We start from the raw sequence: 24,356 nt of genomic DNA, 5'->3' as shown, positions 1-24,356 counted from the left end.
TCCTTGAGTGCGAAATCAAGTGGGCCTTAGGAAGCATCACTACGAACAAAGTTAGTGGAAGTGATGGAATTCCAGCTGAGCTATTTCAAATCCTAAAAGAGGACACTGTGAAAGTGCTGCACTCAGTATGCCAGCAAATTTGGAAAGCTCAACAGTGGCCATAGGACTGGAAAAGGTCAGTGTTCATTCCAATCCCAAAGAAAGGCAATGCCAAAGAACATTCAAACTACTGCACAATTGCACTCATCTCAAACACAAGCAAAGTAATGCTCAAAATTCTCCAAGCTAGGTTTCTTTTTTATTTTTCCCAAGCTAGGTTTCAACAGTACATGAACTGTGAACTTCCAGATGTTCAAGCTGGATTTAGAAAAGGTAAAGGAACCAGAGATCAAATTGCCAACATCCATTGGATCACAGGAAAAGCAGGAGAGTTCCAGAAGAACATCTACTTCTGCTTCACTGACTACGCTAAAGCCTTTGACTGTGTAGATCACAACAAACTGTGGAAAATTCATAAAGAGATTGGAATAGCAACCACCTCACCTGCCTCCTGAGAAAATTGTATGCAGGTCAAGAAGCAACAGTTAGTCGAATCGGACATGGAACAATGGACTGTTCCAAATTGGGAAAGGAGTACATCAAAGCTGTATGCTGTCACCTTGCTTATTTAACTTATATGCAGAGTACATCATGTGAAATGCTGGGCTGGATAAAAAAGTGAAAGTCGCTGAGTCGTGTCTGACTCTTTGCAATCCCATGGACTATACAGTCTATGGAATTCTCCAGGCCAGAACACTCAAGTGGGTAGCCTTTCCCTTTTCCAGCAGATCTTCCCAACCCAGAGATCGAATCAGGGTCTCTCCTGCATTGCAGGCAGATTCTTTACCAACTGAGCTATGAACATAAGCTGAAATCAAGATTGCCGGGATAAATATCAATAACCTCAGATATGCAGATGACACTATCCTTATGGCAGAAAACGAAGAGGAACTAAAGAGCCTCTTGATGAAAGTGAAAGGAGAGAGTGAAAAAGCTGGCTTAAAACTCAACGTTCAAAAAAGATCATGACATCCAGACCCATCACTTCATGGCAAATAGATGGGGAAACAGTGGAAACAATGGCTGACTTTATTTTCTTGGACTCCAAAATTACTGCAGATGGTGACTGAAGCCATGAAATCAAAAGACGCTTGGCTCCTTGGAAGAAAAGTTATGACCAACCTAGACAGCATATTAAAAAGTGGAAACATTACTTTGCCAACAAAGGTCCGTCTAGTCAAAGCTATGGTTTTTCCAGTAGTCATGTATGGATTTGAGAGTTGGACTATAAAGAAAGCTGAGTGCCAAAGAATTGATGCTTTTGAACTGTGGTGTTGGAGAAGACTCTTGAGAGTCCCTTGGACAGCAAGGAGATCCAATCAGTCCATCCTAAAGGAAATCAGTCCTGAATACTCATTGGAAGGACTGATGCTGAAGCTGAAACTCTAATACTTTGGCCACCTGATACGAAGAACTGACTCATTGGAAAAGATCCTGATGCTGGGAAAGACTGAAGGTGGGAGGAGAAGGGGGACAACAAAGGATGAGACGGTTGGATTATATTTTTCACTGACTCAATGGATATGAGTTTGAGCAAGCTCCGGGAGTTTGTGATGGACAGGGAATCCTGGTGTGCTGCATTCCATGGGGCTGCAAAGAGTTGGACACAACTCAGCAACTGAACTGAACTGAGTCTACATTTTCTCCAAAGTCCACATCAAGTACCTGGAGCTGGACTGTTTGTTTACAATTTCAATAATCATTAGCCACTTAGGCAATAATTCCTTCTCCCAGGCAATACAAAAGGCTCAAGAAAGCAGAGGGCTAATCTGATATTACACTAGGAAGGTGGTGATTGGCTATTCTGACTTTTCATAAATGCTACATAATTCCAGATTAAACAGTATTTCCTACATAGTGGATGGTTGCTTTTACTACGGATTAGGTATTGCTTCTGACATATTAATATATAGTTACTATTAAGCTTTTGACATAGATATTTTTTTTCAGTTCAGACCATATCATCATTCCAATTTTTAAAACTGTTAGAAATCTTTTCTTCTGAAATAGTTACTTTGAACATTTAACATTTATTAAGAATCGTTATTGGAGAAGCCAATGGCACCCCACTCCAGTACTCTTGCCTGGAAAATCCCATGGATGGAGGAGCCTGGTAGGCTGCAGTCCATGGGGTCACGAAGAGTCAGACACGACTGAGCGACTTCACTTTCACTTTTCACTTTCATGCATTGGAGGAAATGGCAACCTACTCCATTGTTCTTGCCTGGAGAATCTCAGGGACAGGGGAGCCTGGTGGGCTGCTGTCTCTGGGGTCGCACAGAGTAGGACACGACTGAAGCAACTTAGCAGCAGTGGCAGCAGCAAGAATCATTATAACTATATTTATAACTAAAAATATATTATTCTTCCTCAACCAGCACCCATGTGAAGAAAAGCCAAGTAGCAACAGTAGTGACAGTGAAAGTGTTAGCTGCTCAGTCGTGTCTGACTCTTTGCAACCCCATGAACTGTAGCCTGCCAGGCTCCTCTGTCCATGGAATTCTCCAAGCAAGAATACTGGAGTGGGTTGCCATTTCCTTCTCCTGGAGATCTTTACCAGAATTCTAAAGAATTAGAAAATAAACTTGCCTGATAACCACTTCATTTGTGTTGCTCAGTTCAACCACCAAGACTGATGGTGATGTCTCAGTTGGAATGATTAATGGAGGAATTGTCACAGTCTCCATAAAGGTGTCTGTACTTTCAGCAATGTTTTCTTCTATCTGCAAATATTCTTGTTCAACCATAGACTTGATATCATAATTTCCACATGCTTGCTCTGCATCCTTTAGGATTTTGTCAGCGGGCGATGGAAGTTTAGCATACAGAATGGCCTTCTGGGGATTTCCAGAAATGTAGTCTATGGTGCACACGTCAGAAAGCAAGTCAAGATTTTTTAAGGCATCCTCGGGTAATTTCACTTTGTACATGTCCTCAAATGTTTTTGGGAGTGCACTGGCCCAAAGACCACTTGAGTATTTCACCAACAGCTCTGCAACTTTCTCTTTAAAGTCTCCTGGCATAACTGCAGGACACCCTTTGAGTGGTGGTATTTGTTTTGGAGCAGGTAGTGGGGATGGAGGCACTTTTTCAGCGTTCAGTTCACTTCTCAAAAGCTGCTTTCTCTTAGCTGGATAAAGAAGTAAATCCTGACCACCACTGCAAGGTTTTTCCACCTGAAATTTTTAAATAGAGCAAATTACAGATATTTTAATGGCTATATACAATGTGAAAACACATGAATGCATTTTAACTTTGAGAAAAACACTTTTCAAATTAATGAAGAGAACACAAAAGTATACATTTTACTCTTCTCAGTCACTGCCTTTACTTGTGAACATGATTGTGCACCGCATTTCAGAAAGAGGCAGGGAAATTAAATAATATGGATCTCTCTGTGAAACATCTGACTTCCAACAACCCTAGGAAACCACAGGTGCTTCTGCCTTGTACACCACATCTCACCTCATTCTCTCTGACAAATCCAAAGCAACCGCTTAGAAAATTGACAGAATATGAGGAGGCATGAAATCATGGAAAGGTATCAGGACTGTCAGGAATAAACCACTGGGAAGAAAGCTGGAAATATTCGGGCAAAAATGAAGTGCTAGCTCTCTTCTTCCTGCAATATCCTGAGAAAACCCTCAGCTTCTCATTTTGTAGAAAAAGGTCACTCTAGAGGTAAGGAACACTTTTTCCAACCACCACACTAGAAAGAACTAAAAGTGCTGCCCCTCTAATGAACAAGAATTAAAAATGCCCAGCATTTGTACATAATCCAATTTTCTTTTCACAACATTCCAGAGAGGCATGGCATGATGGCATCTCCTAATGTAAGAGGAGGAGGAGAAGAAAAACATGCATGGTACCATTTCCCCAAGTTCTAAGCCTGTCTACTTCTAGACCAGGGGTCACACGCTATAGGCTATTATAGCCCAGTGCAGCCAGCTACTTGTTCTTGCCTAGTCTGTGACCTAAGAATGACTTTTATACTTTTCTAAAGGTGTTTCTTTCATTTATTTCTTTATTTTGGCCTCACTGTATAGCATGCAGGATCTTAGTTCCCCAACCAGGGATTGAACCCACACCCTCTGCAGTGGAAGCACAGAGTCTTACCCTCGGGATTGCTAGGGAAGTCCCTCCCTCTATTTTTAAATTGTTGGAAAAAATGAGAAGAATTACTTTGTGACATGAAAATGAAATTCAGTGTACATCAACAAAGTCTTACTGGCACCCAGCCAGGCTCTTTGTAGTGCACATGGCTGCTTTTGCACTCCAATGGCAGAGTCAAGTAGTTGTGCCAGACTGTGGGTGACAGTCACATAGCTCATGGCCTGCAAAACCTAAAATACTTATTACTTGGTCCTTAACAGAAAAAGTTTCTCAACTTCTGATTAGATAGAAATTAGTATGCATAGCCCTCTGAAAATTTTCTATTTTGTCATATCCTATTCACCTATTCCTTAGCTGAAATTTAAGCCCTTAGGAGACTACCCAGACCACTAAGGTGATAATGCAAGCTTATGAGAAATACCCTCTTCTCCCAAAAGAACAGACTATTAAGGTATGCTGGGTAGGTAGCTTGTCAGTAAATAACATTGACTTCATTTACTAATTTTCTATATAATACTTAGGGAGAGAGACCATAAATACAGTTTGCCCCTGAATAACACAGGTTTGAACTTCACAGGTCCACTTACTTACATGCAGATTTCTTTCACTAAATATGCATTAGAATACTACACAATCCATAGCAATGAAGATCTAGCACAGCCAAAGATAAATAAATAAAATAAATTTAAATGCATTCGATGGTGTGTGAATTGCATCTCAATTGTGAAAATTCAGGGGAAAATGCTGCCTAACACATGTGGCAAGTGTGGATATGGGGGGCGGTAAGGCTATACAAGGGTTTTCAACTGTACATAAGGTTGGTGCCCCTAACCTCCATGTTGTTCAAGGGTCAATTGTATGTATACATAAAGAAGGTATCCTCTTATTACCAGAGAAGAGCTTTAATAAGTCAAAAGATGTAAGTCAATTTAATATTAGATTCCTTTTAATCTTGCTATATTCTGGATGACACCTAAGAGGAGATCTTAAGAATGCTAATATACATGTAAAACATTAGATTTTCCTCCTCATTCTTCTGCCCATGCATGCTTAAGATTTGGGAAAGGTACATGCCTGACAAACTTGAAGCATCAATGAAAGCAGAAGTAATACAGTGTGTGTTCAGCATCTGCAGGTATTCTGTCATCACTGGTGGACTCCTGCTGACACTATGAGACACTCTAGATGGCACTCTAGACACTCTAGAAGTGTCCTTAATGTTAAGGCCAGAAACACAAATATCTGGACACTCCTCGTCTTGCTCTCAATGGTTAGCCCACCTCTCTAGAGACTCATGTTCTAACATATGGTATCTTAAAATGCCAATCTTCACTGTGCTTTAAGACACTTAAGATACATGAACACAGATCGGGTATCCAGAGCAAGTTTGAAAAACATACTTTTTGAGAAAAATGCAAAAAATAAACAAGAATTCTATTTTTATGTGAGTTATTCACTTATCATGCAGAATCCAAGTTTGTATAATTTTAGATTTAGACATGGCAATCTCCATTATCCAAAGTCACTTGAGCCTTCTGGGTCCATCTTAAAACCCTTCTTCAGTCTTCACCTAGCAGCATCTTCTCAACTCTCTGCGACACCTTTGCTAAAGTGGATCAGTTCAGTTCAGCTGCTTAGTCGTGTCTGACTCTTTGGGACCCCATGAAATGCAGCATGCCAGGCCTCCCTGTCCATCACCAACTCCCAGAGTTTACTCAAACTCGTGTCCATTGAGTTGGTGATGCCATCCAACCACCTCATCCTCTGTCATCCCCTTCTCCTCTTGCCTTCAATCTTTCCCAGCATCAGGGTCTTTTCAAATGAGTCAGTTCTTCACATCAGGTGGCCAAAGTATTGGAGTTTCAGCTTCCACATGAGTCTTTCCAATGAGTATTCAGGACTCATCTCCTTTAGGATGGACTGGTTGGATCTCCTTGCAGTGACAGACTTTATTTTCTTGGACTCCAAAATCACTGCAGATGGTGACTGAAGCCATGAAATCAAAAGACACTTGCTCCTTGGAAGAAAAGTTATGACCAACCTGGACAGCTTATTAAAAATAGAAGCATTGTCAACAAAGTTCCATCTAGTCAAGGCTATGGTTTTTCCAGTGGTCATGTATGGATGTGAGAGTTGGACTGTGAAGAAAGCTGAGCGCCAAAGAATTGATGCTTTTGAACTGTGGTATTGGAGAATACTCTTGAGAGTCCCTTGGACTTCAAAGAGATCCAACCAGTCTGTCCTAAAGGAGATCAGTCCTGGGTGTTCAATGGAAGGACTGATGCTAAAGCTGAAACTCCAAAACTTTGGCCACCTCATGCGAAGAGTTGACTCACTGGAAAAGACTCTGATGCTGGGAGGGATTGGGGGCAGGAAGAGAAGGGAACGACAGAGGATGAGATGGCTGGATGGCATCACTGGCTCGATGGACATGAGTCTGAGTAAACTCTGGGAGTTGGTGATGGACAGGGAGGCCTGGCGTGTTGCGATTCATGGGGTCACAAAGAGTCAGACATGACTGAGCGACTGAACTGAACAGATGGGACTGGATGCCATGATCTTCATTTTTTTGAATGTTGAGTTTTAAGCCAGCTTTTTCACTCTCCTCTTTCACTTTCATCAAGAGGCTCTATAGTTCCTCTTTGCTTTCTGTCATAAGGGTGGTATCATCTGCATATCTGAGGTTACTGATATTTCTCCCAGCAATCTTAATTCCAGCTTGTGCTTCATCCAGCCCAGTGTTTCTCATGATGTACTCTGAATTTAAGTTAAATAAGCAGGGTGACAAATACAGCCTTGACATACTCCTTTCCCAATTTGGAACCAATCTGTTGTTCCATGTCCAGTTTTAACTGTTGCTTCTTGATCTGCATACAGACTTCCCAGGAGGCAGGGCGGGTGGTCTGGTATTCTCATCTCTTGAAGAATTTTCCACAGTTTGTTGTGATCCACACAGTCAAAGGCTTTGGCGTAGTCAATAAAGCAGAAGTAGATATTTTTCTGGAACTCTCTCGCTAGATGGAGAAGCTCGTTTCAGTGGAATATAGCCCACCTTACATATCTAAAATAACTCTCACTAGTCCTATGACCAACTGTTGATATAGCTTCTTCTGATCCAAATGAGGATAAGAGTTCTTTAGCTTTATTATCCTTTTCTTTCCAACGAGTTAACTGGGAATATGAGATACTTCAATGTTTGTTTATTAGCCTTCCCCACTCTTAGCCCCAAAGATCCCGTTCCCATCTGTGCTCCAGATGTAATCAGAACCTATTACATAACAATGTACGTTGTCAAAGGTCTAAGCATGACCTCTAAACATGACCAATACCCTGAGTTCTTCCAACTAGGGCTTACTGTCTTAACAGAAGTTATGAATATTTGGTCCACTTGATGTGAATGTGTTCAGGGCAAGAGAAGTCACATTTTTATAGCCTTTATTCCAGACTAATGTTTAAAAATCACCTTTACGTAGGAAGCTTCCAGGGCTCCATCTGGAGCATTTATATTAAGCTTTGCCAGTCAGCCCATCAAAGAGATTTTTGACCAATAAGCCTGAGTTTATCCAAAATACAAACAATAGCCAAAGAATCATCTAATCTAGAAAGTATACTTGTTTCCTCAGCAGTTTTATTTTCATTGTTTAAGGTAGATACCTGATCCTACCACTGCCAATCCCCAAAATGACTAGTTCCTTGAATTGCAGGCACTTTCCAGTTCTTACTGACTTCTTTTTGATCTCTAGAAGGTTGGTTATATGCCAAAATCCACTTTGTTGGCTAGTGATTTGGCCTCCCTAAATTTAAATTAGCATTTACTAAGGTTAAACATAGGCCTGACTTTAGGAACTGAACCTGACACTTAACTGGAGTTGATTCAGACGTCCTTCAACATGTTAGACAAATATTCATGGATAATTTAGTGACATGGAAAATATTCCCTGTCCGCATACTTCATTAGCCAATCTTTGGGGAATGGCTGAAAGGTCACTCAAAGGAAAAAAATCATGAAACTCATTATTTTTTAAAGTATATGTAATTTAAGACAAATATAATTTTTCCAACTTAAAGTCTTAAATTTTTTATACAAGTGAAAATTCATTTTTCTTAGGAATTCCAATGTAATCACCATGTGTCCTCCAAAGCATGTGTCTTTTTTTAATTTGCTGGTCAACTGCCTTAGAAAATATACCTATTACAATACTGTCCCCAGCCTATGAGAATCTCTCCAAAGGCAAGAAACTGCTGGAATGTGGTTACAGTATGGTGTCCACTCTTCACTGTGCTTGGGTACATCTTATCAGATTTACATGTTCTATTGTCTCATTCCCCAAAACAGAACAGCTGTCTTCTGGCCTTCACAAATGACCAAGGTAAGTCAACTGCTACTTGAAACATGGCTGTTATTATTTCCTTAGTGTGATAGCCAGCTGCTAAACATTCCCACTGGATCTCTCAAGAGGGTGCTTTTACAACTTCTAGTTCCCTTAGTCTACTTGATTCAGATACATACCTGAGGAGGGGCTCAAAATGCCTCCTGTTCTATAGAAGACTCAGGATCATAATCCTGCCATTCTCCTCTTCATTTTCTTTGTTTTGGGCCCTACATTCTTTCTTTGGTTTTGGATATCCACCCCAAATATCATGAGTCCCATGATTGGGAACTGACATGATCTCCTCTGGTGATCATCAGAATATTCTAGAATCTAACATGTCTTAAACATTCTATTTCCACAAGTTCATTGTATTTATTTGATTTCTGTCTCATTTGGAATCATGACTTGAATGAGATACTTCTCTCACATCTCTCTGAGCTTCTGTAAGTTTGGAGTTGACAGATTAGGTTTGGTAGATATGAGACCCAAGGATTTAAAACATCAACTTCTTCAGGAGCTCTGCACATTCAAAAAATAAAAGCTTTCATCCTATATACCTAGAAATTATCTCTTAATACTAAGAAGTCTTCACTTCTTCCTAACTTACCTGTGCTGTAAAGTTCTTGAAGCCAAACTCCTTTGAGTCTATGAAGATTCACCTGCTAACTCTGCAGCATGGGTTGCTAAAGTAAACCTACTGTTTCAAACAAAATTAGAATTTTCTTTGGGATTCTGTAACAGAATTGGTACTGTTCAATTAAATCAAAGTTTTCAAAGCAGTTGTATGGGTCTTATTCAACCACAGCTTTCTTTCCATTGGGTAGTGGTTTCTTTGTGTTGAAGATTTTAAATTATGTTCTAAATTTTACTTTATATGGGCACCACTCAATAGAAACCTGAGACAGTATGATAAATCACTATCCAATAAATAGGAAAAAGGAGCTATTTCAAATCCTAAAAGATGATGCTGTTAAAGTGCTGCACTCAATATGTCAGCAAATTTGGAAAACTCAACGGTGGCCACAGGACTGGAAAAGGTCAGTTTTCATTCTAATCCCAAAGAAAGGCAATGCCAAAGAATATTCTAACTACCACACAATTGCACTCATCTCACACGCTAGCAAAGTAATGCTCAAAATTCTCCAAGCCAGGCTTCAACAGTCTGTAAACTGAGAACTTCCAGATGTTCAAGGTGGGTTTAGAAAAGGCAGGGGAACCAGAGATCAAATTGCCAACATCCTTTGGATCACAGAAAAAGCAAAGGAGTTCCAGAAAAACATCTACTTCTGCTTTATTGACTACGCCAAAGCCTTTGACTGTGTGGATCACAACAAACTGTGGAAAATTCTTAAAGAGACAGGAATACCAGACCAACTTACCTGCCTCCTGAGAAATCTGTATGCAGGTCAGGAAGCAACAGTTAGAACTGGACTTGGAACAACAGGTTGGTTCCAAATAGGGAAAGGAGTACATCAAGGCTGGATATTGTCACCCTGCTTATTATATGCAGAGAACATCATGTGAAATGCCAGGCTGGATGAAGCACAAGCTGGAATCAAGATTGCCGGGAGAAATATCAATAACCTCAGATATGCAGATGACACTACTCTTATGGCAGAAAGCAAAGAGGAATTAAAGAGCCTCTTGATGAAAGTGAAAGAGGAGAGTGAAAAAGTTGGCTTAAAGCTCAACATTCAGAAAACTAAGATCATGGCATCAAGTCCCACCACTTCATGGCAAATAGATGGAGAAAAAATGGAAACAGTGACACACTTTTTTTGCGGTGGGGGCGGCGGGGCTCCAAAATCACTGCAGATGGTGACTGAAGCCATGAAATCAAAGGCACTTACTTGCTCCTTGGAAGAAAAGCTGTGACCAAACCAGACAGCACACTAAAAAGCAGGGACATTACTTTGCCAACAAAGGTCTGTCTAGTCAAAGCTATGGTTTTTCCAGTAGTCACGTATGGATGTGAGAGTTGGACTATAAACAAAGCTGAGTGCCGAAGAATTGATGCTTTTGAACTGTGGTGTTGGAGAAGACTCTTGAGAGTCCCTTGGAGGAGATCAAACCAGTCAATTCTAAAGGAAATCAGTCCTGAATACTCATTGGAAGGACTGATGCTAAAGCTGAAACTCCAATGTTTTGGCCATCTGATGCAAAGAACTGACTCATTGGAAAAGACCATGATGCTGGGAAAGATTGAAGGCAGGAGAAGAAGGGGATGACAGAGGATGAGATGGTTGGATGGTATCACCGACTCAATGGATATGAGTTTGAGCAAGCTCCGGGAGTTGGTGATGGAAAGGGAACCCTGGTGTGCTGCATTCCATGGGGTCGCAAAGAGTCAGACGTGACTGAGCGACTGAACTCAACTGATGATAAATCACATTCACCTGGAGACCTGCCTTCCAGCATCCCAAGTATTAGCAATAGATTGTAATTCAAAAGCAAACCAATTAAAAAATTCAATTTCAGCAGGGAGTAAAGACCCCTGGGTACCTAGCAATAACTAAAACATCAAAGAGTCCTTGACCAGAAGCCTGCACCTACGATTAGTTAGTTCACAGAAAGAAAGACTGGTTGATGACCTCCTACAGAGCTCAGGCTTTTTGTGTTAAAGCTGAGAAGTTCTGGAAGGGTTGGTCAATTGAGAAAGAGATGAGGAAATGGTCCCCAGTGAAGAAAAAACTGATAGGTTAAGATCTAAGCCTCTAAGGGCAGTGGGTGGGGCTTATACTTCACACAGTATAATACACGGAGATGAGTTAATACCCAATTTACCATTCCAGACCACCTACATCTGCCACCCTCCCCTGCAGAGGCTCCCACTCTGCCCAGGATAGTTCAGAAAATGATAATTTTTCATCACTTCTGTTTAAGAAAGTACAGGTGTTTGTGGTATATTCCACAGAGAGTTAATCAAAGGGAAAGGTAAAAGGTTCCTTGCAGACTACCCCATCTGTTCACAGACCATCTACCTAGAGAAACTCTTTTTTCACCACCTAGGGTGAGTAGTTTTATAGACATTATATATTTCAAGGTCAATACTCTTTCACTCTCACCCCTTTCCTACTAAGGACTTCACACTGATGCTGACTACAATCATTTGTATTTGGATCAATTTCAAGCCGTTTTCCTTTAGCATGGCCCGAGGTTCAGCACTTGTTCACAGGTCTCCCCAGGAAAACTTTATCCTGGTTAAATGTGTGCAGATCTTTGGGGGATAATCTTGGGTGGCAGCTCTGGCTTTCACTGTGTATTCTAAGCCAAGCAGGTACTAGATATGCTTTTCATTAACTCTAGGGGAGAAATTCACTTCATCTAAGAGTGTCATTTTCTTTGTCCACTGCTCTTTATTTTTCAGTTTAAGCTTTGTTCTGTCCTCTTTCGTGTTACCTCTGTTTTCATTGACAGAAGCACCTTTGTAGCATTTTCTGGTAATGCCTCTGCTTTACCAGTGGGTTTTAACCTGCTTTCATTTAAGCTGGGCTGCCCCTGGAAAAAGAACAGCTGTCCTTTCCTATTCCTGCTATGTTTCTATACTGTACTGGCAGCTGCTCTTTTATAATAAAGTTTGTGTCACTTAATTCTAACAACTCTAAGAGATGGAAGAACAGTCATACTTTAGAGCAGACTGAGGCCCTGATCTGTACGCTGAAAGTAATACCATTAAGTAATGGTCAAGGCAAAAACCAACTCCAAAGACCAAACTCTATTGTACTATTGGGCCTATGGGTAGTTTTCTGTTTCAACTTCTGGAACAGCAACATCACATTACTCCCCAAGTGTCCTATTCTGATTTCACTGCAGTGCAATTTTATCTTTCTCCTACTCAGATGGTCACTGAATTTAAATTTTAAAACTGTTCCAATGTCTTCATTGTATGTTTCTTTTCACTGATGAAAAGTCAGAAAAGATACTGGATTCCAATTCACTATTATGGCTGTACTTTTAAGTCCTGGCTTTACTTCTCAGTGCTGCTTCTGCTGGAATGGCCGTATAGATTGTATCAATACTGTTAAAGCTGAGGATACATCACTGCTGTTTCATTTATGTTCACTTCCTTAGAATTCAAGGTGTTTTTACAGACATATCCAGGCTTTTAAAAAAGAGGCAATTCATGGGCTGACAGGTGCTTTATTTTACATAATTAATTATCATAATTAAAGTTAAGACAAATTCCTGAACATACAAAAGTATATAAGTGGCACAACTGCTATTGCCGCCTTTGATATTATAGAAATTGCAATCCAGAACTTCAGGAATTTTTAAGTCTGCGGTATTAGGAGGACTAAATGACTTAAAGCTCAGTGATTTCTAACAAACAAAAAAATGACATATAAAATATAGACTAACAGTAAAACCTTTTTGTAAAAGCATGAATAATTAGCATCATTAGGTATTTTCCTCATTTATATCATTTTATGTTATTATTCACTAATGTTATGTTCCGTAATTAAGGCTTGATGTGCTTCTAGCTGAACTCAGAATGTTTCCCACTATGTTGAAGCTACCCCCAGTGCTGCTCTGCTAGGCCTTTGAGGAACCAGCAGAGAGTCTTCTCAGCTAAGTGCATCTGTTCCTGTCTGGTTCTAAAGCAGTCCCCACCCACCCCCTAGCTCTCCACATAGCTTCAGGCAAGGCACTGAAGACAGATACTCCATGTCATGCAGGAATGGAGAGGTTTCTCTCGCCACCCATGTTTCAGAAAGTGGAGGATTTTAACAAAATCTCTGGTATTCAACAATCATTGTCACAAGATTTGAAATTCTTGTGTAACAGCTACCTTCTCTGGGAAGCTTTTTTTGACTTGGCTGACTATGCTGCACCCTCCTGTTTACATGTTTCCTTAACACCCTACATTTCTCCTTCATAATAATTTACCCTTACTTGTTCAATGCTTATTTTCCCTGTTGGGCAGGGAAAAGTTCCTTAAGTTCCAGAAGGGCAAAGCTCAGGTCTGTCTTGTTTATTGTTATTCTTAGCACCCAGGTCAGTGAGTGGCTCACAGAAGCATTTTATATATATAATACCAGCCAAATACAATAATTAAAGAAAACATTATTAATAAGGCCACCCCTTCAGAACAGCCAGGAGGTGCTGCTATCTTTCTCCTAGGATCCAAAAGCAATTCTTAGATGCTTGGTATCCTTGGCCAGTGGTCTGCCATCTTGGGCTCTGAGCCTTTCCAAGACAGCTTCTGCACAAGTTCTTTAGGAACACTATGGAACTGGGTCATCATTGTTAATATGGCTTTATATTCTCTTTAGCTTTTAAAACTGTCAGTACACATTTTGCTGCTAGAGAGATCCAAAAGGTTAAAAACAACAGATTCAAAGCATACTTCTGCCTGTATCAAGATGCCATCTAAAAAACTTGTAAAGTGACTTGTAGCACAGAGCTGATCAAACCTCCATCAAGGTAAAATTTCAGAGCTGTTATTTGGTCCCTTGAGCTGATGCGACCCATTCTACACTCAAATGGAACTCCTGAAAGTGATTATCTGGGTGCTAGGATGATGGATGATTTTTATTTTTTATAACTTTATTTTTCAGTACTTTTATATGGAATATTTTATATGACTGGGAGAGAAAGCACTTTAAAAAAAAGAAAGAAATACAGTGCACTCAGATTTCTTCTTCAGTTACACAACAAGCCACATGGAGATACATATCACTAAGTCTTTTTCACCCTAAAATTTCTGCAGTGCAGTGTGTTCTAACCTGTCTGACCTATCTGCAGTAGAATCAGCCCTGGGCATTCTATCAGTGTTCCTGCTTTCCAGCAAGGTGAAAAGCAAGAAGTCAGAAGAAAGGGAAAATAATCATGGTGTAGCTATTTAAAACTGTCTAAAATTGACCATGGTGTAACATTTTGAAACTGTTTACCAGCAGTCTGTTAAAAAAATCAGGCTACTAAAAAGATCATTTTGAAAAATACTGATAGATCTCATTAAAACTGGCAGTTTTGTCATTCTAGACACAATTCACTAATCAATTTCTCACACCTGACAACTGACAGTGATTACATCTAAACAGTCCTATTAAAATTGAGAAAAACAGCATGGAGATAAGAAAGATAACATTTTATTTCTGCTTCACGTTCTACCCGCATTGCCCAGACAGAATAATCATGCAACAAAGATGCATTTGAGCAACCAAAAAATTAAAAATTATTTTAGCACCTGAAATTTAGTAGGAAACCACCCATTTTAGGTAAAGTTTTAACATCAAAGAGACAGGTATTCTGTCACCTGCAATCTTGGCAAAAGAAATTTTGAGGGTCTGTAGACATATGAAGTAGTAAGGATGAGAATTTCTCTCCCAAAGCCATAAATTTAGCTACACAAATACTAGTTATTATCACGCAGTTTAAAACAAACTAATCAGAAGGTGAAGAAAGTGTTAGTCGCTCAACAGTGTACTACTCCTTGCAACCCCCATGGACTGTAGCCCACCAGGTTCCTCTGTCCATGGGATTTCCCAGACAAAAACACTGGAGTGGGTTGCGATCCCCTTCTCCAGAGGATCTTCCCAACCCCGGGATCAAATCCCAGGTGTTCTGCATTGCAGGCAGACTCTTTGCTGTCTGAGCCACTAGGGAACCATCAACCAGAAATATACTACATTAAGAATCTGTGAAGTTAATTTAAAGTTCTTTTACTCCAAAGATAACTTCTTTTTGGAAACTTACTAGTGAGTTACACGTGTATCTCCACAATAAGAGGACTTAAAGTTCATTGAAAACATAAGTTCATGAATATCTATGGATTTAAAAAATAAAAGAACCATATGCATTTCAAGAAGAAGCTCCAAGCCCTGAACCTTCAGATCGAGCAGCCTGGTGAAACCTCAAAAGTCTTCTTTAGATTATGGAAACCTGAGAGGTTCCTCAATGCTGCTCAGCCTGCATTCAGTAAGAATATTCTTCCCAGGAAAGAAAAAAAATGGAATAAATCAAACAGCAACCTTAGAAATTCCTACTACAAGAACAAACCCCATATTCAACATAAATCAGGGATAACATTCTTATGATCATTCTTGACTTTATAGGGAGGGAAACAGTCATATTTCCAGTTTGGTATTTCTTGTTTTCTCACTTCACACCGTGTATTCATCAGCGTATTACATTGCCCTAAGGTGGTCTCAGAACCTAAGGCACTGCTTGGTACCTGCAGGTGTAGAGTTAATGATGTAAGAACAAGCAAGATAGATGGATGGATACATAACCCTTGTCTGGAAAGCACACGGGACCGGAGCAGATGTTAGTGCCCTGGAGGAAGCAGTGGTTATAAAAATACATGCTGTCTTTAGGCCAGATGCCTATAAGAGGGAGTGGCCCATACTGCGCCCAGCGTTGGGGACCAAAATACATATTAAGTTGAAGAAATGAAAGCCCTGTGTCAAATAATAATTGTCATGCATATTTAATTCTATAAGCTTAGAAGCACCAAGTAAAGCTAATGCTACTATTTAGAAGTTATTTTGTTGAATATAGTCTATGTAAATAGCATTAAGAAATATCGAGGGACTTCTTTGGTGGTCCAGTGTTTGGGAATTTGCCTGTCAATACAGGGGAAAATGGGTTTGATCCCTGCCCTGGGAAGATTCCACTGCTGTGGGGTAAGCACATGTACCACAACTACAGAGCCCAGGCGCCTAGAGCCCGTGCTCCCAACAAGAGAAGCCATAGCAATGAGAAGCCTGTGCACTGCAACTAGAGAGTAGACCCCAATCGCCACAGCTAGAGAAAAGCCTGCAGACAGCATCGAAGACCCAGTGCAGCCAAAAGTAACTAATTATATTAAAAAAGAAATATCTAAAGATTAGTTATTTACCTTTAGGAAGCTAGTTTTCTCTCTCTGGCTGAACTAAGATTTCTGATAAACTACTCTGATCCATCATTTTATTATAACAGACTCTAAAGTAGGAACAGGCATGAAAATTGATGTTAGCTCACTTTTCAAATTTTTTCTTCAATGGAGTTTTTAAAAATTTTAAATCTGAATTCTGTATTAATTTTTTAAAGGTATTCTATAAATAATTAGCCAAAATAACTAAAATCTGTTCAGCTGAATGTCTTTAAAAATGCTCAGGAACAAGCATATAAAATTTGAGGCCAACAAAAAATGTTCTATAACCAGTTAAGTTCAAATTATTAAAACGACAAAGCCATCAGTATCTACTGGTAACAGTTCAATACTAAATGGTGTATATATATATATATATGATCATATATTAAATACACAGCAATTACAACACACACAGCTCTCAGCCTAGACGTATTTCTCCTATAAATAAGAACTCATATGTGTTAATCTTAGTGATAAAAGATAAATGAAGCAATATTATGTAAAGTGCTTCGTGCTCCCCAAATAAAAGATGATACGACTAGTAACTCAAAATCTGAAAGTGGGGCAGGGAGGAGGCATCAAGAGGGAAGAATAAGAAGAAACGTACCGTGCAAATATGAGGCCAGTGTTCAAATTGTTGTAAAATTCCTTGATTTAGTTCTTCTTTATATAATTCTTTGTAAAAATGTGGAAGCTTAGATATCCAAATGCCATTGCTATGCTTGTTTAGTATTTCCTTTATGCGGTTTTGAACCTCATCCATTTTATAAGTGTAAGAGGCAGGAGGCGTGACATTTGGTTTTTCAACAGCCTGATTTAAATTATCTTTAAATTAAAAAAATGATAGAATTAACCAGAATGCTTAACATTTCAGATTATCCCTATTATCTAGTATTTGTGTCTTTAGGCTTTGTTGTACTTCAGGCTTGTGGGGGTTAAGCGACTTCAAAGGGAACAGGATTAGGAGAGCAGGACCATAACAACTTCATTCTAAGTTTTAATCCTGAAATAATAAGGAAGGTCAACGGCCACTCAGAGAGGGAACCTAGCCCCTTTATGTTGCAAGGATATGTCACAGTTTAATTTAAACATCAGGATGATGTTTGCTTCATAAAGAATAATGAAACTATTTAACCAATTATTTTCTAATTGCAACCAATAAAGGTTAAATTTTAGACAATAATAGTATATATGTAATGCTAAATTTAAAGCTGTATTTTACAAAGCATAAGGATAATGCCTTAATAGTAAGATCAAAGAAACACTTTATAAAAAATAAACAACTCTCCAGGTTTTAAGACATGATCAATTTGCCCTTTGTTAGTAAGAAAAAATAATTTAGCACTAAGCAAAAGTTCAAAGTTTAAGAACATAAATAAAAGATCTGGTGTCCACAGATAACTATTAATGATTTGTTTTTATTTCCCCAAAATAAGTCATTTATTTTTCATAAGTGAATATTACAGAGCTTTGGCTAGCTCTCTTACATTTATTTTTTATTTAAAACTTAGAATACCTGAGTTAATATCTTAATTTAAGTGTCCACAATAGCTGACATTTCTGGAAGAACTATGAAATTCATTCCAAACCTTTTTAAAATTTTACTGGGATACAGACCAGAGTATATAAAAAATTACCATCTATAAACAAAATATGTTCATATTTTAATCATACAGTATTTCTGCTGGGATTCAACAATTTTTACTTTATCTTATTTTAAAAATTGGCTTGTAGAGACACTTAGGCTGGTTTGGGGATGCTGGCCTCTCAGGATGCTAGGAAACAGAAGGGAGAGCCATCCCTTGAGGATGGCTGGATGCTGACTCGGCCTTACCCACCAGAGGGCATGAGAACTGCCCTTTGCTGAGACTTAGCTTGGCTCAGCCAATAGGAGGGGCCAGGGTTTCCACATCTGTTTCCTATTAAAGGCACAGTTAATTTATAAAGTTCTTCCCAAATAATGTATATAAAAGAACCAGGAAGAAGGAAAAGATGAGTTTCTTGGAACTGGCTAGTCCCTCCCTTAAAGAGAGAATCATCAGTTGGCATGTAGTTGGAGTCTGAAAATGCACCTGCTCCATGGGGCTACTGGAGTTATTTAAGTTTCTGTGCCTTTTGTTCAACAAATCAAGGAAGTAATCTAGGCTGCCAGCAATTAGAAGAGGTTATGTGTAAGAGGTTATTCACCAAGCCCCTGGGTGAATCGTAATCCTTCTGAAACAAGTCCTCTTGGTTCTGCAGAAAAAGCTTATTCTATTTAAAGGATTTACAACCTCTAAAGGGTATGTGGCTTTACCGAGTGGTCATTTTTCAGAAAACGCATATGTAAATATAATTGATAGAGACAAAAATCAACTGTTCCATCAATTTTCATGAGAAATACTCGAGATATATTCCTATGGAAAAAATGATTTCAACTCAGTAAGAATCACATGTAAAGCAGCAAATCATTTAAAACTACATAAATTTCATGCAGTATAAGTACTAATTCTGAAAACCATGTATTCCTCCAGTGGGTCTAACAGCAAGGGATTTATACTTCGGTTGGAGAAGACAAGTGTATGCACTTCTGATCTTCAGATTCTTCAACTTTATTATGTCTTCTATTGTCCTTTTGGATTGTATATATTTATATTCATATTTAGATGCTTACAGTCATTGCACACAGTTTAGGAGCCCAGTTTTCACATAGTGTTAAGTATGTGAAAGTATTTTATGAGTATCTGAAACTATTTTTTGAGTTGACGTCCCCTATTTATGTGCTTTACATCGTACTCTCTAATGAGTGAAAATGACAAGGGACGCAAGGATCTCTGTAGGTAACAAGCGGAAGTGACAGAACAGGCCTGGTATGAGGAAAGTCTCAAGTCAGAATAACAATGACACCCTTAGAGGTATTACTTTGTCTTTAGATCACTACAATTCGTAACTTAAAGAAATCAGAAAAGAGAGGAGGAGAGACATATTACAAGTGGGAGAAGGTGAGAACAAATGTCAAAAGCCACCACTAGACACTCTTCTTAGGGTTCTGAGGCTCCAGAAGCCATAATGTATCACAAAAATAATGTTTAGAAAACATACCACTCATTTCCTTAGTACAGGTTCTTGAGAGATGCATCTGAAAACGTGGTGGAAGGGATGCCTTTGGGCTAAACCTAAGGTATAAAACAAAGGTAAATTAAAATTCAATTGGCAAAGTCAGTACCAAGTTTCAAACACTATACTTTTCATTTAAAGTTTCTGTGGCATTGAGCAGCAAAATAAGTCACTAAAGTATTTCAAAAGGCGAAAATTAAAATGATACCTTGTATCAGCTTTCATATTCACTGAAGGAAAGTATATTAAAGGCTGAATTTAAACTAGTAATTTAAAAGGACTTGGAAGTCACATTTCCCCAATGGCTCAGTGGGTAAAGAATCCACCTGCAATGCAGGAGATGCAGGAGACACGGGTTCAATCCCTGGGTCCAGAAGATAACCTGGAGAAGGAAATGACAACCTACTGCTGTATTCTTGCCTGGAAAATTGCATAGACAGAGGAGCCTGGTGGGCTACAGTTCATGGGGTTACAAGGAGTCAGACACAACTGAGCACACAAATGCATTAAGAAACTAGCAATACAAAATAAAGAAAACTATGCAAAGGATAAACAGTTGAACATAAAGAATATTTTTGAATGTAACTAAAAAATCAAAGACTTGCATTACCAGATACTGAAATGTGTTATACAGGTACAACATAGTTGGACAAGATAAGTAAGATAGTAGAGAGCTTATAAATACTCAACTTACATTATATTAATATCTCAGCACAAGATAAAAGTGGCATTTCAAACCAGAGGGGGGATGCTCAATTCACGACTTAGGAAAGAAAGGTAGATTTCCCACCTCATACCCTCACCAAAATAATTTTTGTGTGAATTGTATTGGAAATAAGTAGAAAATTTTGCTAAATGTAAGGACGAAGAAATACCACCCCCTACCCACAAACAGAAATAATTTGTGTTCATGTCTGCCTGTCTCACTGGATTCCAAATGTCTATTACTTGTGTTTCTAGTGCCTAGGGCACTAATTATTTGTGTTTCTAGGTTCTAATTACTTGTGTTTCTAGTGCCTAAGGCAGTGCTTGGTACATGCAAGAAGGAGTGAATGCTGTAAGAAGGAACAGGATGATTGAATGAATAAAAGACTTCCCAGCAGTGGGTATGGGGCTAGAGGTGATTGTGACACAGTATACCTATTTTTCAACAGTATGGAATATTCTAAAAATTAGATCAATTCTCTGAAATGAAGCACATCGGAGGCGGTCCCAAGATGGTGGAGGAACAGGACGGGGAGACCACTTTCTCCCCCACAAATTCATCAAAAGATCATCTGAATGTTGAGCAACTTCCACAAAACAACTTCTGAACACTGGCAGAGGACACCAGGCACCCAAAAATGCAGCCCAATCTCTTTAAAGCAGGTAGGACAAAATATGGAGAAGGCAATGGCACCCCACTCCAGTACTCTTGCCTGGAAAATCCCATGGACAGAGGAGCCTGGTGGGCTGCAGTCCATGGGGTCGCTAAGAGTCGGACACGACTGAGCGCCTTCACTTTCACTTTTCACTTTCATGCACTGGAGAAGGGAATGGCAACTTATGCAGAACTGGCAGGGAGACAGCAATCCTTTCCCTTGATTCAGAACCCTAAGAAATGTAAACTGGAATCTTTGCCTGCTTTGAGTCAGCTGTGAGGACTTGAGCAGGAAGCAGGGGGTTATGAGCGAAGAATGAAAGAAAGCACAGCAAGGATATGGTAGGGGCTGCTTTGGTTCAAGCCTTGGTGGGTCTAATGCACAGGAAAGAAAACAGTTAACACAGCAAAGAAAAATAGTCAAGGAAAACCACAGGGGCACATGAAAAACAAACACAATAAGATAACAGAGGTCCAACCAGTTTTATAACAGTAAGTATAAAAGACTTATTACTTTGTTTCTTAAAAGACAAATATTTAGGCTGTCCCCTCCCTAAAACGGAGAAGGCAATGGCACCCCACTCCAGTACTCTTGCCTGGAAAATCCTGTGGGTGGAGGAGCCTGGCAGGCTGCAGTCCATGGGGTCGCTGAGAGTCGGACATGACTGAGCGACTTCACTTTCATGCATTGAAGAAGGAAATGGCAACCCACTCCAGTGTTCTTGCCTGGAGAATCCCAGGGACAGAGGAGCCTGGTGGGCTTCCATCTATGGGGTCGCACAGAGTCGGACACGACTGATGTGACTTAGCAGCAGCAGCAGCAGCTCCCCAAAAAAGCCACATTTAAACATACGCCATTTATTAAAGACACACTATTATCCCACTAATATTTAAGGACCTAGTATTACGTGCCAGGCACTGTGTCAGAGTGTAATGATCAACGATGCACAAGAGAAAGATAACATTAGTCTCATGGACTACACATATAGTTGAGAAAACTGACTATGGCAAGCAGCTAGTAAATGGCCTCCCAATGCTTCCTGCCTCTGGTACCACAGCCTTGTGTACTGCCCTCCTTTTGAGTAACTTGCTTCTAATCAATAGGATACTTTAAGGTTGAGGGGATTATACATAATTAGATTACGAAGATTCTAATTTCCACTTTGCTAGCATAATCTCTATTTGCTGGCTCTGATGAAGCGAATGGCCACATTAGGGAGGCCTACAAAGCACGAAATTGAAGTTGGTCTTTGGCCAGCCAGATGAAACTAAGGCAAAACTCAAAAGGAATAGACTGTACCAACAACCATGTAAGTGAGCCTGGAACGGGATTTGTCTCAGCTGACCCCTGACAGTGTGATTGCAGTTGCGCGAGAAACTCTGAACAGGAAACCTAGCTGAGTAGTTCTTAGATTCCTAGTCCACAGAAGCTATGGGATAATAAGCATGTGCTGTAAACTGCTAAATTTGTGGTCATCTGTTACATAATAGATAATTAATGCACTGACTGAATATATATATATAAGAACAAAGTCTACTAAGTGCTGTAATAGGGGCAGCAGGTGTAATAAAAGCACATGACAAAAGCAACAAGCCAAATTAGGAGGTACAGAGAGGAGCAGGTAAAAAGTAAAGGTGATGAACATTTATTATAAATTTATAATAACCTGAGTAGTCTGGCACTGTGAAAGAAGAGATAGGTATAGTCAATGACTCTGAATGGAAAGCCCAGAAATTGAATCATATACTTATAACAATTTAGTATTGATACAGACAGAATTTCAAACCATCAGGAAAAGAAAGTATTATGTTATAATTGATATTAGGACATCATAACAAGAAAGATTCCTACTCTCACACAATTTCAATGTACAGGCTCAGGTGTGTCTAGTTCTTTGTAACTCCATGACTGTAGCCCCCTAGGCTCCTCTGTCCATGGGATTTTCCAGGCAAGAATACTGGAATAAGTGGCCATTTCCTCTTCCAGGGGATTGTCTCAACCCAGGGATTGAACCAGCGTCTCCTGCATTACAGGTGGATTCTTGACCCACTGAGTCATCTCTCACACTATACAACAAAATAAATTCTAGGTGAATTAAAGGTTTAAATGCAAAAAATAAAACCATCAAAATTCTAAAAGTAAACAGAAGACATACTACATAAATTGGGGGTAGAAATGCTTTTCTAAGCATAACACCTAAAGGCAAAAGTCATAAAGGAAGAGATTAATAGATGTAACCAGAAAAATTCAAAGTTTTTGTATACCCAAAATATATAATTAAATAAATAAGGGAGGGGCTTTCCTGATGGCTCTCAGTAGTAAAGAGTTCACCTGCCAGTGCAGAAGACAGGTTCAATCCCTGATCCGGGAAGATCCCACACGCTGTGGAGCAAATAAGTTCGTGTGCCACAACTACTGAGCCTGTGTTCTAGAGCCTGGGAGCTGCAACCACTGAGCCTACAGGCCGTAATTACTGAACTCACACGCCACAACTACTGAGGCTTGAGTGCCCTAGAGCCTGTGTTCCTCAGCAAGAGAAGCCACTGCAATGAGAAACCTGTGCACTGCAACGAGAGCAGCTCCACTCGTGAAACTAGAAAGAAGCCTGCACAGCAATGCAGACCCAGCACAGCCTTAATAAATAAATAGATAAAATTAAAGAAATAAACTGAGGAAACATTGTCAACATATTACAGGAGGAGAAGGTCAACATCGTAACTTATAAATCACTTTTACAAATTAGAAAGAAAAAACAACAAATGACAAAACATGTAAGTTATAAAAGATCCCTAAATGGGCTAATAAACATATAAAAACATAACTTCCTTAAGAATCAAAATCAAAACCATAGAAATTAAAACATAGGTACATTTTTTTTTCACCTTTTAGAACACCAAATAAAAAACTGATGCCCAGTGTTGGCAAGTGCACAAGTAAACTATCATTCCCATCTGTTTCTGGAAAACTCTATCTGGTATTATTGTTTAGAGTACAAATTAATACAGCATTAGTGTGTATACCCTCTTACCCAGAGAGTCTATTTCTACTAATTTATTCTAAATAACTAGTTGTAAATACAGGCATGGATTATTCCACATATATGTTCATTGTAGAATTGCTTGCAATACTGAAAATCATTTATATTTAACAATAAAGGACTAGACTATGGACTAGCCTGACACTAAAAATGATACTGTAGATCTGTATTTAAGAACAGAAAATGTAAATATACTGTCTTTTAAAACAGGTTAAAAAACAGTTAATATACATCTTGACCCAATTTGTATTTTTAAAACTTATATAAATAATATAGAAAGATATTTTTAATGTTTACATTTATGTTTAGAGGTGATTTTTTCTCTTTTACTTGCTTATACTTTGCAAAATTTCCATACGATACACATTAATACTTCTGTAGTCACAACAAAACAATAAATGTATTTTAGAAAATGTTTCCTA

General features: G+C 39.2%; 1 protein-coding gene across 1 annotated transcript in view; it reads right to left on the bottom strand.

The window, feature by feature from the left end:
- TDRD7 (tudor domain containing 7) overlaps positions 1-24,356 on the bottom strand; it is a 102,427-nt gene that overhangs the window by 36,333 nt on the left and 41,738 nt on the right. The window contains exons 5-7 of the mRNA XM_068974239.1: positions 19,522-19,595; positions 17,048-17,265; positions 2,689-3,275 (exon numbers count right to left, since the gene is read on the bottom strand). Coding sequence (XP_068830340.1) covers positions 2,689-3,275; positions 17,048-17,265; positions 19,522-19,595 — 879 coding nt within the window. The remainder of the gene's footprint in view (positions 1-2,688; positions 3,276-17,047; positions 17,266-19,521; positions 19,596-24,356) is intronic.

Source organism: Capricornis sumatraensis, chromosome 6, assembly GCF_032405125.1.
Source record: "Capricornis sumatraensis isolate serow.1 chromosome 6, serow.2, whole genome shotgun sequence".
In the NCBI taxonomy this organism is placed as follows: Eukaryota; Metazoa; Chordata; class Mammalia; order Artiodactyla; family Bovidae; genus Capricornis; species Capricornis sumatraensis.
This window is presented reverse-complemented; position numbering and strand designations above follow the sequence as displayed.